The sequence below is a fragment of the Arvicola amphibius genome, chromosome 2 (assembly GCF_903992535.2).
Source record: "Arvicola amphibius chromosome 2, mArvAmp1.2, whole genome shotgun sequence".
Lineage (NCBI taxonomy): Eukaryota > Metazoa > Chordata > Mammalia > Rodentia > Cricetidae > Arvicola > Arvicola amphibius.
The window spans coordinates 21,689,341-21,704,731 of record NC_052048.2 but is presented as its reverse complement, the minus strand read 5'-3'; the positions used below and the strand labels follow the sequence as shown (position 1 = coordinate 21,704,731).

Here is a 15,391-nt window from a genome sequence, read left to right as displayed (position 1 = left end):
TGTTCATGTGTGTTGGAATCAGCAGAGGACATGCCACAGAGCCCTGCACCCCTCTCCTACAGGGGCTAAACACGTAGGTCTCAGCAATGGGCCTGGGACTAGGCGTGGCCATGCATCCAGGTAGCCGTGGAACACATAGGGTGCAGACCACACACTGAGACACGTTACTCCAGTTTGTTCTTCCAGAAGGCGTCCACAAACCAAAATCCAACAAAAAACAAAACAAAACAAAACAAAACAACCCCTCCCCCAAAAACAAAAAACACAGACGTCCGAAAAAGATCGGTCTGAATCCATGCGGCTCCAGATAGCCTCGTCATTTCATGCCCCTCGGAGACTGCTAGTTCCTTTTTATTTTCCGCCCACAAATGCTATGATCTAAGTTTGGCCATCATGTGCATTGGTTGAGGTAGAGGCTGCTTGGTGATGCCTGGCTTAATCAAGTGTGGGAGTTTTACAGGTATAACGTGATCCGAGGGCACCACACATTGTTGACGCTGCTCGGGGAGCGAGTTGAAAGGTGGTGACCGATTGTGCTCTGTGCATATCACAGTCATAATCTGTAGACCTGACCCATGAAAAGTGGTTTGCTTTTGGGGGTGAAGCCATGCTGCGGCGGTGGTTTACACAGGTGGCAGAATCAATTAGGAAGAGGCCATCTATGTTGAAATCCATTGTCAATCGCATCCATTTGCAGTTCTTTCTATACTTTTACCTTTCCTTCCATCCATCTGTACTCTAATGCACAGAGGCCAACCTCAAAGAACAGTGAAAACCTTAGCCAGGTTTTTTTTGTTTGCTGTTCAGAGCCTGCAGTTACCTGACAAAGACAGTAGGGGGCAGTGGTGAGTTTTCAGACTCAAAGCTGGCTGCAGCAGAACCTGCTTTTTTTTCCCTCCTCAGTTCTCCAGCTGAAGGTTCCCACCCTGTGGTGGGTGGTGCATTGTGGGGTGTATGGGGAAGGGCATCAAGGCTCTCCTGCCTTCTGTCCGTCAAGTGCCTGGCAATGTAATTGATCCCCACCCCTCTCTCTTTCCTTCACTTTCCCTGGCTCAGATTCCAGGGTGATCTGGGAATGTTGACAATCCTACTTGCAAATGTACATTGTCAGTTTCACACAGGAGTCTGTTTGGTGGAAGCATCACTAGGTGGTGGGCTGTGGGGGAATCGTGCCCCTTCCGTGCCCTCCCTCAAGTCAAAGCCTGCGTCTTCTTTCCACTCTGACTCTTACCTGCGCACTTGCTCATTCCCCTGATCTGAGTAATTTTCTTCACATACAAAGGAAAACAGTTTGGGTTGGAAATACATGAGCTCCCTTAAGAAAATGTTTTAAATCATTTTTATTTTTAGTTAGACATAAAGTACAGCTGTGTGCCACAGTGTGTGTGTGTGTGTGTGTGTGTGTGTGTGTGTGTGTGTGTGTGTGTATGCGCGCGCGTGTGCACACAGGCGTGCATGTGCATGTGTGTAAGTCGGAAGACAACTCCCAGGAACTGTTTCTCTGTTTCCACTGTGGGTTCCCAGGATTGAACCCAGGTCACCAGGCTTATGAGTTAGTGTTTTTACCTGCTGAGCCATCTTGCTGGCTGTCTGCACTCCTCATACATTGTTCCATCTGCAATGGTGAGGGGCTCACTGTCCGAGACTGCCTAGAGTTTAAGTTCATGATGATGTGTGACCAAAATGTAGGGCATGACCACATCTTCTCTCCAAGGTCACGGCCATGCCTTCCCTTAGAAAAGGAGGAGTGGATTAGTCTCTGGATGGTGTTAGCACATCCTTGCCTAGAAGAAACTCGACTGGCTTCAAAGACCTCTCCAAATCTCCAGCACCTTGAAGAAAAGGCTGAGGAGAAAGGGAGCAGGAATGCAGAATTTGGACCTGGTTTTGCAGCATCTGTGGCAGGGAGCTAGGCCTGCACACTGCTAGCTGGAGCCCCCACACTGCTAGCTGGAGCCCCCACACTGCTAGCTGGAGCCCCCACACTGCTAGCTGGAGCCCCCACACTGCTAACTGGAGCCCCACACTGCTAGCTGGAGCCCCCACACTGCTAGCTGGAGCCCCCACACTGCGAACTGGAGCCCCACACTGCTGACTGGAGCCCCACACTGCTGGCTGGAGCGCCACACTGCTGGCCGGAGCCCCACACTGCTATCTGGAGCCCCACACTGCTAGCTGGAGCACCACAGCACAGAGTGCTAATGCTTTCCTTCTGGTAGCACCTTCATCTTCGAGGTGCAAAGCACTTTGTGAAGGTTAATTAAGTCTCTCAGTCCCCGTGGGAGGCTGGCATGGTGGGTTATTGCTAACCACACCTCACCTTTGAGTTTTTACGAATGCTCTTAGAAAGGCCTGTCAGCCCTAAGCCTAGAACTTACCCTGAAGTCTGGGTTCTCCACTTCCTTCATCCCATGTGTCCCACCTTTAGCACTCATTTGCCTACTACCACACACCGACGCAGATATACACACAAATACACATTCATACACCCAGAAATACATACACAGACACACATACACAAAGAAACACACATGGACATACCCACACTCTCATACACAGATACAGACACAACATGCACTCAGATACACACATACACACATACATGCTCATTCACATACACAGATATATACTCATACACAGAGAAACACACATGCACATACCCACACTCTCACACACAGAGATATTGACAGACATATACACATACTCATATTGACATACCACCTCCACCACCATCAGCGGTAATCCTGCAGGAGGGAATATTTGTCAGAGTCAGACATCTCAAGTGATGCTCCTCTGAATTAAAACTGGGGTTCCAGCCTGTCTTCCATGGGACTCACTCTCTCAGAACCACCACTGTCCTTGCGGCTTCTCAGTATGTAGCAGTGACTCCCCTTACCTGTCTGTCTTTCCTAGGCTCAGCCAGGAAATTCTACCACCTTCCCCATCAGCAGAACAGGCAGCCCCCTCCACGCCTTCTGGTCAGGACTCTATGGTCACAGAGTGACTGCTGGCCAGAGCCCATGAAGAGACTCTGGGATTTCTTTGTTGGTACATGGTCACTTCTTTCTGGTCCATCCTCTCTTGCACCATTGTGACTTTGGACTTGGTGTTCTAAGAGTCTAACCCCTGGGGTGCAGAGGAGAGCTGAAGGCTAAACCATTCTACCCATAGTGGTACATTAAGAAGAGCTTCGTCAGCACTGTCACGTCGGAGGTTATGTGAACTCCGAATATTGACTCTTTAGCCGAGCCTCCGAACCTCCGTAGCTCTCAGCCCTCCCACCTGCATCCTTTTCCAGCCCTCTATGCTGAGGTATGGTTTCCTCCCATTCCTATTTCCCATTCCTGCTTATCCCTGGCTGATGTCTAAAACATCTATGGAGGAGTGACTCTCAAAATGGGGGGTCCCAGGGACTTCCTTTAACTAGAATTTTATTAGCTGTGTTCTGTCTACGACCAGTTCTAGGTATTTTCACAGGCGATATCTTCAACCTCAACATAACCTCATTAGCCTCATTAACTGTCACACCTTCGTCCTGACTTTTCAGATGTAGAAACTTGGGGATTACTGGTCTCAAGCGACTTGGCTGAGGTCAGAAAACTTGTAAATGGAGAACCAGGCCTCCCAGGTGTTGGTCTAATGAATGGCAATGTGAGCAGAGCTGTCTCAGCAATTGGGTTCTCACCTGAGCTATCTCCGTGCCTTCCACAGCACTAGCCAGTCAACGCAGTGGGTTTATTACAGAAGATACATGTTAGTGCTCACGGCTGCTGCTGACGCTGGATGGCTGCCTCGCCACACACTACTTCCTCTGCCTCATTGAGAACTAACTACTGCCCCTCCCCAGCTTTCCCGTCCTCTCTGTCCGCCTCGTCTGTGTATCATCCTCCTCCTGTAGCTTAAGTGACCAGCAGTAGATATCAGAGAACTGGATAATCAGACATCACTGGGGGTTAGGTGGAGAAGGGAGTGTCTTAGGAATGGCCAGGAGAAGGGCTGTTGGCTACTTATGACTACATATTACAGGTAGCTCAGAAGTATAAATAAAAGAAGGTAGAGGGTCTACTTTATAGCAATATAAAACTCTACCCAGAAAGAGGAGTCAGCACCTAAGAGGCTAAAGTGAGGCCGAATGTGAGGCCAGCCTGGGCTACAGAGCAAGACGCTGCCTCAAAACAAACAAACAAACAGCAAAACACACACACACACACGCACGCACGCACGCACACCCTTGTATGTAAAAGTGCACCTCCTCCCGAAATTCTAATATATAAACCTTTATGCACCAAGTAACACAGCAGTAATGTATACAGGAAGAAACATTCAGAAAAAAAAAAAAAACAAAGAAAATAAATTGAACAAACCCCAGACTTTTCAAAGCTGACAACACCTCAGATTTGACACATTAGTCAGGCAAAGGTGCACTAAAGGCAAGCAGTAAAAGGCAGGAAGCATTTCAAACTGTCCAACAGCAAGCGAAGAAGTGAGTGTAGAGTCACGTCCCTTAAAAAGCGAGTATGTGTTCTTCTCACAGAAGTTATAAAAAATTAATAATGTTTTGGCTACAGACAAAAGGTTAATAGATTCCAGACCATAAACACTTTCCCAATATATTCTAGATTCTTACACCTTAAGACAAGAAATAAAAAGTTGGCATATTTTTTAAAAAAAAAACTTTCTTCTAGAGTTAGGGTATAGCTTGGTAGTAAGGTGTTTAGGCAAGATTAGGCAGGATATGCAAAGTTATGGCTTTAATCCCCATGGCCACATGGAGAGAGCTAACAGGGAGGAGGTGAAAGTAATTAATGCATTACATACATACATGACATCACCAAAGAAACAAATTTAATTATTAAAAACAACCCTCAGACAAGCTAAGTCATTAAAACAAGTATCATGGATAATTTAGCTTCCTTTCTGAACAGAAGCTAAAAGTGTAATGTCAATAAGACATAGAAGGTCACTGAATACACTGGATGGCCAAGTGGGATCCATTAACATAATGCCAGTAAACACGGCAGCTAACAGAATGACACAGGGTATTCTCCTGTGTCCTAAGCACAGAGGCAGAGGCTGGAGAGCCAGGATTTGACAGCATTGTCTTTAAGGAGAAAACATCACATCGAGTGTGGAAGTTTTAACTGACAAAATCCATCAATTGTCATGGGGCTGCCAGGCAAATCTAATTCTGCTGCATGAATAGATATGTGCGTTTTTAGAACAAGAGAGGCAGTGGTCAGCTCCACTCCGCACACATCACACTCACTCCTGCCCTGGGCATTTGTTTCAGGGCTCCAGTGGTAGAAGGGTATCCAGTCTGTTGAAAGACACCTGAGCGTGGATGGCTTACCAAAGAGATTCTGTGTGAGGCAAGGTAGGAGGGAGAAAAAGGTGTGGCCTGAACCAAGGCACCCCGTTGAACTTGAAGCTGTTCTCAAGTTTATGGGGGGCTTTTATGTAGAAAGGCATGGTCATGGGAAACCAGATTTCCATGACTCAGAATATTCCAAAGAGGACAGAACTGCTCAGAGAGATGGGCAGTCTCCAGTCATAGGAAGTAGTCTGACATACTCAGTGTAAATAGCAACATGGGTTATCTTTTAATGGTTTATTATTTTTATTTATTTATTTATGTGTGTGTGTGTGTGTGTGTAACATGAGGGCCGGGCTTGTTGGGGTTTCTGTCCTGCCCAGTTCCCACAACCGGCAAGTCCCAAAAAAATCACACAGAGAGTCTACATTAGATATAAACTGACTGGCCTATTAGCTCAGGCTTTGTATTAACTCTTATAACTGATACTAACCCATTATTCTTATCTATGTTAACCACATGGCTCAGTACCTTTTGCAGCAGGGCAGGTCACATCCTGCTTCTTCCGTGGTCTGGGCAGGACTGGGAGGAATGGGCTTCCTCCTTCCTAGAATTCTCCTGTTCTCATCCCCCTGCCTCTACTTCCTGTCTGGTTGACCCACCTATACTTCCTGCCTGGCCAACCAGCATTTATTTAAAACATGATTGAAAGAATACAGACAATTTTCCCACACCATGTGTGCACACACATGTACATCACATTCACACAGGTACCCTAGAAGGGAGGAATTGGATCCCCTGGAACTGGAGTTACAGGCTATTGTGAACCATATGATACTGGTGGCTTGCTCTTCACTGCTAGGCCATCTCTGTAACCACACAGAAAAGATTTTAATACCAATAAGAAGTGGTTGAATGAGACAAAGCTCCCAACCCTAGAATTCTTCAATTAGAGTCTAATATTCCTTCATTATGGTCTGTTAGCATCTGAGTTTGATAACCAAAGTGTAAGGTGGGTTGTTATAGGTTTTCAGTATTAATCTCTTGAGCCCAAGAGGTTTTTATATTATTGTTTTATTGTTAATGTAAAGGTCTGGGTATTCACAACTTAACAGAGGCTGTCTAAGCCCCCAGTGAGACCTGCATAGGTCAGGACTACTTACAATCCCATGTGGAATGGTCAAATGAAAGTACAGGCATCCTAGGAGTTCCAAGAAGGTGTCCATCAGTGAGGGCTGGAAAGATGGATGGATCCTCTCAGAGAACACTTCAGAGTCTGTGTTTCTGTGTTCTGCAGTGAGAGTAGAAATCCCAGCAACAAAGGTGCACACAATCAGCAGACACCACGGGTCATCTCTTTACTTTGACTGCAGAACACGGCACATCTAACTGGGCTGATGCTCCACGCATGCGCAGATCTTTTGCAGGGTGTCTGGCTATTACAGTGCTGTGGAGCTCCCACAGATATGCACACTCCAGCTCTGCAGCTCCCGCTACACCCAGCCAGAGCTTCTGATGGAGTCTACTGATGGGAGCTTTTAGCCACTAAACCTTTTCTTCACCTCCCAATGCCTCTGAGCTCTTCCAAACCCAGCCCTTTCATCCATGAAAGTAAGCACTCCTTCCTCTGCTTGTTCCTAATCCTAATTACAAACATAAGTAATTCCATATGTTTATTAGGCCATTTTGGTCCTGGACGCTTTTTGCATTCACTTTCTCCTTGGTTCATCCTGACAATGCGGGAAAGAATGTTTAGGACAGGAGCTTCTTGAACACCAGAGCACTTGTCACACTGAGGAGACAAGCCTGTTCTGGAATAAGGGTCCTCTGACCCTTGAACAGGCTTAGTATTAGACTATTAAAAATAATGCCCTCATGTCCCCATCCCCTGGGGCTTGGTGTCTTCTGACCCAGGAGGATCATGCTATTATTTAGGCCTGCAGAAGTCTCCAGGAGACTGAAGTCCACAGAGTAGTCCAGATGGGTCTCCCCCTGAGGTCCCAGGGCTTCTTGGCAGTAGAGCAAGAAGGGCTAGCATTGGGTACTATGCAAAGGAGGGCTAGCACTGGGTACTATGTCAAAGAAGGCTAGCACTGGGTACTATGCAAAGGAGGGCTAGCACTGGGTACTATGTCAAAGAGGGCTAGCATCGGGTACTATGCAAAGGAGGGCTAGCATTGGGTACTATGTCAAAGAGGGCTAGCATCGGGTACTATGCAAAGGAGGGCTAGCACTGGGTACTATGTCAAAGAGGGCTAGCATCGGGTACTATGCAAAGGAGGGCTAGCACTGGGTACTATGTCAAAGAGGGCTAGCATCGGGTACTATGCAAAGGAGGGCTAGCATTGGGTACTATGTCAAAGAGGGCTAGCATCGGGTACTATGCAAAGGAGGGCTAGCACTGGGTACTATGTCAAAGAGGGCTAGCATTGGGTACTATGCAAAGGAGGGCTAGCACCGGGTACTAGTTAGGGACTGTCTGCTTTCACTTCATTTATCTCATAATGGTTGTAAAATAAGTTAATTCACGACAAGCAAACTGTCATGTGAGCATGGAAAAACATCAAGAATATTAATTTAATCAAGCAAAACTTAGAGCAAAATTAATATAACGCATTTAATGGTATCATAGAATTAATGCCCGGCGTGGCTGTTAGGCATAGATGGTAAACAGCTTATACGGACGACTCTAATTAGAATTGCTTTAGCAGAGCCAAACCAATTTTGAAGTTGCTCTCGCCTCACTTTGTTGGTTCTCTGGTATTTATATAGTTGCATTTTGCTGCCTGAAGTTTTTCTTGAAGCCATTTGCCATCTAGCGCCTGGACTGTTTCAAGAGGGTAAAGAGAATTCAGGGCTGGAGGAAAACTGTGCTTCCTTTGAACTGTGTCTATCCCTGACCTTGAGGTGCCCCTGTTTCACTACATGGTTCCTTTCGTCTTACTTTCCCACCGTGGTTTTCTTTCTGTTGTGATGGGTTAGCTGAGAGAAAAAGTAGCAAGCTCTTATACCCGTCGTTTCCAAGAAGAAATGCCTTACTCTGCCCAGAGGAAACGTGCCATTCCCAGATGCTGAGCAGATTCATTGACAGCCCTGGACTGTGAAACCTGGAGGGACTGACAGCTTCTGCCAAACATGCCCTGAAACCACTGTGCAGTCGCTTCAGGTTTCTGGCTCTCAGGGGAGAGCTGAGAACTGGGGTTCAGAGTCTGAGATGATAACCCTGGCCATGGCTCTCATTCCAGTTCTCTGGTCTGGATCCAATGTGTGGTTTCTGAAGAGCAGGAATGACCCGGCTCAAAATGGCTCGTCCTCTCTGCTTAATATGTCCATGTGGTGAAGCCCTCTCCCCTGGAGAAGAAAGGGCAGCGATTGGGCCATGGCAAAGCCTGGGGCAGTAGAGAAAGGCTGGTCCTAGACCGGAGTCCAAAGTGGATGTGGGATGTGAGGGTAAACTGATGGAGGACTCAGGGGCATAATTCCAGTCCCGACCTTCAAATTTTCTTCAGATGTCTCCTCAGTATTTTCTGAGACCTGGCAATGAGGGCTGTTTCCTCCACCCACCCATGGAGGTCAAAGTGGGCTTGCCGTCTTAGAGTTTAGAGTGGCAAGTGATGATTTGTGTGTGTGCATGAGTGTGTATTATATATTCAAAATGGTTCTTGAACACCAAGCTGGAGTTCCTTTTATAAGAGGGGGAAAGTATGGGAAGTGGGAGCCACAGAGAGTCTCAATGTATGTCCAGAGAAAAGCTATAAAAATATGGTTACTATGGGCTGGAGGGTAACTCTGTTGGTGAAGTGCTTGCCTTTCAAACATCAGGACCTGAGTTCCATCCTCAAAAACTGCATTTAAAAATAAAAAAGCCGGGCAGAGGGACAGGTGCTTATCCCGCTACCCATGTCTCATGGGCTCTTAGAATGGGGAGAGGATGCTCAGAGGCATAGCAGGAAAAGGTCACCTCATTGTCATCACCAGGCATTAATCAGAGCCACCTGTCTCCTACTGTGCATCTGTGGCCCTGTGCCTGTGACGGCAGGAGACCCTGTCCTTTGCAGCAGGCCACTGTCAAGGTAAAATCTTTGTGAGCGGCATGGACTTAAGCTCACAATTGCACGAGGGTCCTCTGTTGGTACAATGCCAAGGCTGATGTAGAGAAGCAGAGAATGCATCCACCGAGCAGCAAGGGAACCCCTCCAGGTTGTGATTTCAGACTGTCTAGCTGCAGAGGCATCAGGGGGAGTAGGGATGGAGAGTGCAGGAGGCCAGGCTCAGTGCTGGAGTGAAGCAGAGTTCAGAAAGGGATCTGGGACAGCTTCCCTGTGGAGCACATGGGTGATCCTGCAGTGGTCTGGAAGACAAGGGAGGGCTTATGATGTCTTTTAGCATCTGCAGTTGGTGTGGCTGGTCTCTGTGCACTCAGCCTTGTCTGGTTAGTTAGCCTTGAAGGAATGATCCTGAAGCCAGGGCTGGCCTGACATAGGCGATCCTTCAGCCATCCACAGCTCCAGGAACCATGACTGTAGGGTAGGTGGATCTTGGGAAGGACCCAGTCAGCTTCTCCTTCTGTCACCTCTAGGAAAATCGCAGCTTATGATGAAGAAATCCAGCATCTCTATGAGGAGATGGAGCAGCAGATCAAAAGCGAACGGGAGCAGTTCCTCCTAAAAGTGAGTTTTGCCCTCCTGGGTCTGGTACTTGGGCATGGCTGCTTGGCCTGTACTCTGAACACCTTTCCCCACTAAGATCCCAGCACACAACCGCGACTGTCTTCTTCCGCCTTGACTTTCAAGCCACTTATCACCTTCAAGCAAAATATATAGTGGACTTGTTTATCCTTGTCTCACGGTGTCTGTTTCCTCCTACTAATGTGTGAGTTCACTTGCTTGCTAACTAACCTCAGTTTCTAGAGCATTCCTGGACTGTAGGAGATGCCCCATATTTGCTCAACCAATACGTGAGTGAGCAGGTGATGCATGGAGGTGTGGGTGGATGAACTGACAGCAAAGAAGGAAGAAATGGAGGGAGGGACCAGGGATGAGAAAGCATGGATGGACAGGTGGATGGATGGATGGATGGATGGATGGATGGATGGATGGATGGATGGGTGGGTGGGTGGATGGATGGGTGGGTGGATGGGTGGGTGGATGGGTGGATGGGTGGGTGGATGGGTGGGTGGGTGGGTGGGTGGGTGGGTGGGGGGGGGGGCGGGGGGGGGGGTGGGTGGGTGGGTGGATGGGTGGATGGATGGGTGGGTGGGTGGGTGGGTGGATGGATGGATGGGTGGGTGGATGGGTGGGTGGGTGGATGGATGGGCAGCTGGGTGGGTGGGTGGGTGGGTGGCTGGGTGGGCGGGTGGGTGGATGGATGGATGGGTGGGTGGACGGACAGACAGACAGATGAAGAAAGATAAGTGGATGGATTGTTGATTTGTGGATTGGAGAGAGGGAGAAGAAAGGGAGAGTAAGAAGGAAATAGGAAAGGAGGAGGAAGGAAGAAGTAAATGTGTAATGGTGGGATTGCAGACCATACTTTTGCAACCAGAGCAAACTGGACGTTGGGTATCACTCAGCTGAACCCTGCACCTATATAGCAGGACCATCAAAACACACCCACTCATTTTATTCTCTAAGCATCAGCCCCAAAGAAAACAGTCATTAGAGACCAGGTTGCCCACCATTTCTTTTTAGACAACTAGAAAATACAATCACCAAGAAGAAACAAGGCCACCATCCTCAGCACCGGGAGAGATAATGTGAAGATTGCACCCCTGTTCCTAGTGCATCCCTATTTACTAGTATACCCTGATCCTAGTACATACCTGTTCCCAGTGTACACTGGTTCTGTTGCAGCCATGTTCATGCCATACCCCTGCTCCTAGGTACATTTACCCACACTCTGGTTCCTAGGGCACTCCCTTTTCCTGACGTACCCTGTTCCTAATATACCCCTGTTCTCCATGTGCTCCTATTCCCAGAGCATCCTACTCCTAGTGCACCCATATTCCTGGTGTACCCCTGTTCCCAATGTACCCCTGTTCTGGTGCACCCCATTCCTGGTGAACTCCTATTCCTAATGTACCCCTGTTACTAGACCTTTCTAGCCCTTGCTGTTATATTTGGAGGTGAGGACAGACAAAGTGAGGGCCCTCTCCTCTACCAAGTCCAAGCTAAGCAAGATCAATTTTGGTGTGTCCTATTTGAAAAACAAAGACAAAAACTGAGGAAACTCTATTCTCTCTCCTCCATGAGTTCTCAGCAAAAGGCTGCTGGTTTTGGACAGCAGCCTCTGCTGCCTCTCAGCGCTAAGCCCAGGCTATTGTCTCGGGCTCTTCACTTGATCCAGATTTCAATTTTCCGCTGCTTTGGATTATCCACACCACTGCTCCACTTGTAATCACAGATGCCATTCACACGGCAGGGAAATCAGAATGCCTTCCAGAAATATCTGGCTGGAGCCCATGGAGGCTTGCCAGTATTTCCAGACCACCCCTATTGTCCTTGGGTGCTTTAAACCCTTTGGACCATTCCAGTGTTCTGGGAAACTGGATGGGTATGCGGTCAACAGAATCCACACACATCCATCAGCAGACCTAAAATAGCTTCTCACAGCAGCAGATCCCCACCTCTGCAATAGGAAAGCCACCCCCTCCATCCCTGTGACAGGCTGCACAGAGGAGACAAGCCCTGAGGACATTTTGCCACCTCTGCCCTGGTCATGGCTGTAGCTAAGATACACTTCCAGCGACAAAGGGACTCAGGCAGGCATGGGGACTGGGAGAGAGAAGAGGTTGCAGGAAAGAAATGAAGAAGTTAGCATCATTTTAGATGATCTGGCTGTGGTGCTATGTCCCCTTCCAGCCTCTCCCTTCTCAGTTCTAAATATCCAGTCCAGAGAGCTCAGTGCTTGCATGTGAGCTTTTGCTGTGAACACGCACACTCCAAGGGTGGCTTTGGCAGTGCCATTAAGCCTTTATATATAGACTTTCATTGGTCCTGGAGCTAGGAGTAGGATATTGCTGTCTGTGACATCATATATAAGGCCAGAGCCTCTGACCAGAGTTTGGATTCTGATCATAGCCATATCAGTACATTTGACAATGAGAAAACTACCCACTCATTTGCATCCTCCAACTCCAGACTGGGTGACGCTTCTCAATGATGTCCCAATAGGGTCAATAGCATACTCCCTGGACCCTGTGAGAATGGGTGTATCAGCTTGGGATTTAGAAGCCGCTTCCTGTTCCAGCTGATTTCATGAGTTGCTTGCTTTATGAAAAGTGGCTGAGTGAACTAAGTTGGTCCCTCACAGCTGATTTTCTTCAAAGAAAGGTGAGGGCAGAAACTGAGTGGGCACCATGCAAACCATTGCACATGGTTCAGATGAGGATGGGCACAGGTCTTCCTGTATTTTCTCTGCTCGTTGATCTGTTTGGACATGAGCAGAGGAGCTAGCAGCATCACCAGAAGAGGGCCCAAGGCCTTGAACAAAGGTGACCAAAGACTTGTGAGCTAGGAACAACTTTCCTGCCAGACATGGTAGCCAGGACTCCTGTAGTCACTCAGTGTAGCACCTCATAGCTGGCTCCTCTGCCAGGGGCTATCCTGGTGCCTTCAGTAGCTCCTGATGTGTTTTGGTTTTTCAGTTTATTCGATAGCTTGTCCCTACCTTGCCATAGATAGGGTGTTGTAGGAAGCAAAGGGCTGTTGGCATCTCTTCTGCTGAAATCCAGAAAAATGCAGCAAGTTAGATGAACAGTGCAGGGACCCAACCCCAAGTTTCCCAATTCAAAGCCTCCAAGCCTTCCGCCTGACCTGGCTCTGCCAGGAATGGCCTGCTTCTGAAACCCCATATTATCCGTGACACTACAGCCAGACAACATCACATCTGTGCCCTCCGAACTTACTCTGTTTGTGTGGAGAAGCCCATTCTAGGGTGGGAGGGTAAGAGGATGTGGAATTCAGGATAGTGATATCGTAGGGAACACGGCCCAGGAACCCTGAGTCTTGGTGGATGAGCAGTGAGCACTCAGATCCTCCAGGAGGCAGGAGTAATGCGCTGTGTCCTGAGCTAGTGTGGTTTAAGGGACCAGTGACAGTGTCCATTGTGAAATAGCATCTCCAAGTTGGAGGCCGCCTTAGGTATTTATGGATGGGAGGTTGGCCAAGGAGTCACTCAGGCTTCTCCTCTCCTGTCCTGCTCCACCATTGGCTGTCCTTAGGTCATTGTTTGGGTGCAAAAGCTTAGTAAGGTGCTGCCACTGAATGTGGCTACACTCACATTTTCCAGCCTATCTCTAAGCACTAACTTGGTCTCATGGGTTGTCAATGGTGGGGTAGGTAGGTCACTAAAGCCTGGGGTTTCAGGAGAAGGGCCTCAGAGTGAAAAGGTGGCCTAGCTGATGAGGGTGTTCACATGCGTGCATCTAAGGCTGTAAGCCAGGTGTGCCGGGTGTAGGACCCACTGTCTTCTCTGTTGCCTTGGCAGGACACAGAGAGGTTCCAAGCCCGCAGTCGGGAGCTGGAAAAGAAGCTGAGCGCCAAGGAGCAGGAGCTGGAGCGTCTTACCCAGAAGCAGAGCAGAGTAGGTTACTGCACAAACTCCGTGGCCCCTCAGTGCATCCAACTCACCTTTGCCCCACCCCCTCTCATAGGTTTTTAAACTTGCCCAGAGAAGACTTGTGCATCTGTATGTGTCTTCCTTTAAAGTCTCCATACGGTGGATCTATCGACATATGCATGCAATCACACCACTGGGGAGACTGAGGCAGAAGGATTGTGAGTTCCAGGACAGCCTTGTGGACAGAGTTCAAAGTACAGCCTGGGCTTTGTAGTGAGACCCTATCTCAAAATGCTAAAAGTACTTTAAGCATTTTAAAATTTAAATTTAAAACAAAGTCACAGATGACCCTAGATAACGCCAGTTGTGTGTTTAACCTAGGAAAGTCCCCACGAGTCCCCAACCCCCGTGGGTCTGAGGACAGTTTCACATAAATATACCCAAAGGTAATTAAGAATGCTCAACCTTGAAGCTGGGTTAGGTCTCTTGCAGAAGAAAGGAGGAATCCAAGGGAGTACAGAGTCGCTTGTGAGACCCTGATACTTCAGGGGAAGTGCAGGTTTAGTTGTCCTCGTCAGCAAAGTTGTGTACAACCCCAGCTGGTAAAGTCTCTTCAAAAACTGCCCATGTGCCTGGCCAGGGTCCATGGCCTGCTTTCTCTGGAACACAACTAGATGGAAACATCCATCACTCCCTTCTCAATGCCTGAGCAGAGAAACAGACCGAGTGGCACACACTGCAAGGTGGCAGCTATGCCTGGAACTAAGGACACCAGACTCTTGGTATCAGGCTGCCAGGCCAAATGTCTTTCTCAGCAGCCTCCTCAGGAAAGCAAGAACTTGTGGGGGGAACCGAGGCCATGGTAGCACTGATTTCTAGTCTCGGTTCGCCTGGTCCTGGAAGAAACCCAGCCCTGACTAGACCCGGACACATGGTTTTCTTAGGAACAGAGACTATTTTTAGCAACAGGCAAACATAAGCTTGAAGATCCCCCTCCTGAGGCTGGGGCTGCTGCCCCTGCTGATTGCTAAGCTTTAGGTCTAATCCTCTTTCCTCTTGTAGCAAGAGGCTGCAAACCCTGGGACCTGCCTGCTGCCTTTCCATCTCCATCCACAGTCGTACCTTGTCTCTCTCCTCCTTTGCTTCCTCTCCGTTATGCATTAAATTCATAGCAATTACATTTATCCCTCAAATGAATGATTGCCACTCCATTTAATTACTGCACGCTTGCTGATAACACAGGAGTCTCATGAGAGGCTTACGACATTCCTTGTTGCTGCTCTGCTCCCCTCACTGGCCACATTCCGGAAACTAAATTTATTACGATCTATTTGCCTTGGTGTGTTGCTTCGTCTGGAGAGGCTTGGAAGCCCCACAAAACTTTTCGGCAGCAGAGAAGAGCTGAAGTTATCCAAATGGACATTTTAAAGTTGCTTTAGGCATGCAAGGAAAGGCATGGGGTCTGTTTGACCTGGTTTGGTTGCTTCTTCAGAATCCCCAAGGTCCATGGCACCCAAGCAA

General features: G+C 48.2%; 1 protein-coding gene across 1 annotated transcript in view; it reads left to right on the top strand.

Annotated features, from left to right (window-relative positions):
- Cracr2a (calcium release activated channel regulator 2A) overlaps positions 1-15,391 on the top strand; it is a 115,011-nt gene that overhangs the window by 56,647 nt on the left and 42,973 nt on the right. Inside the window, exons 7-8 of the mRNA XM_038320374.1 lie at positions 9,891-9,981; positions 13,799-13,894. Coding sequence (XP_038176302.1) covers positions 9,891-9,981; positions 13,799-13,894 — 187 coding nt within the window. The remainder of the gene's footprint in view (positions 1-9,890; positions 9,982-13,798; positions 13,895-15,391) is intronic.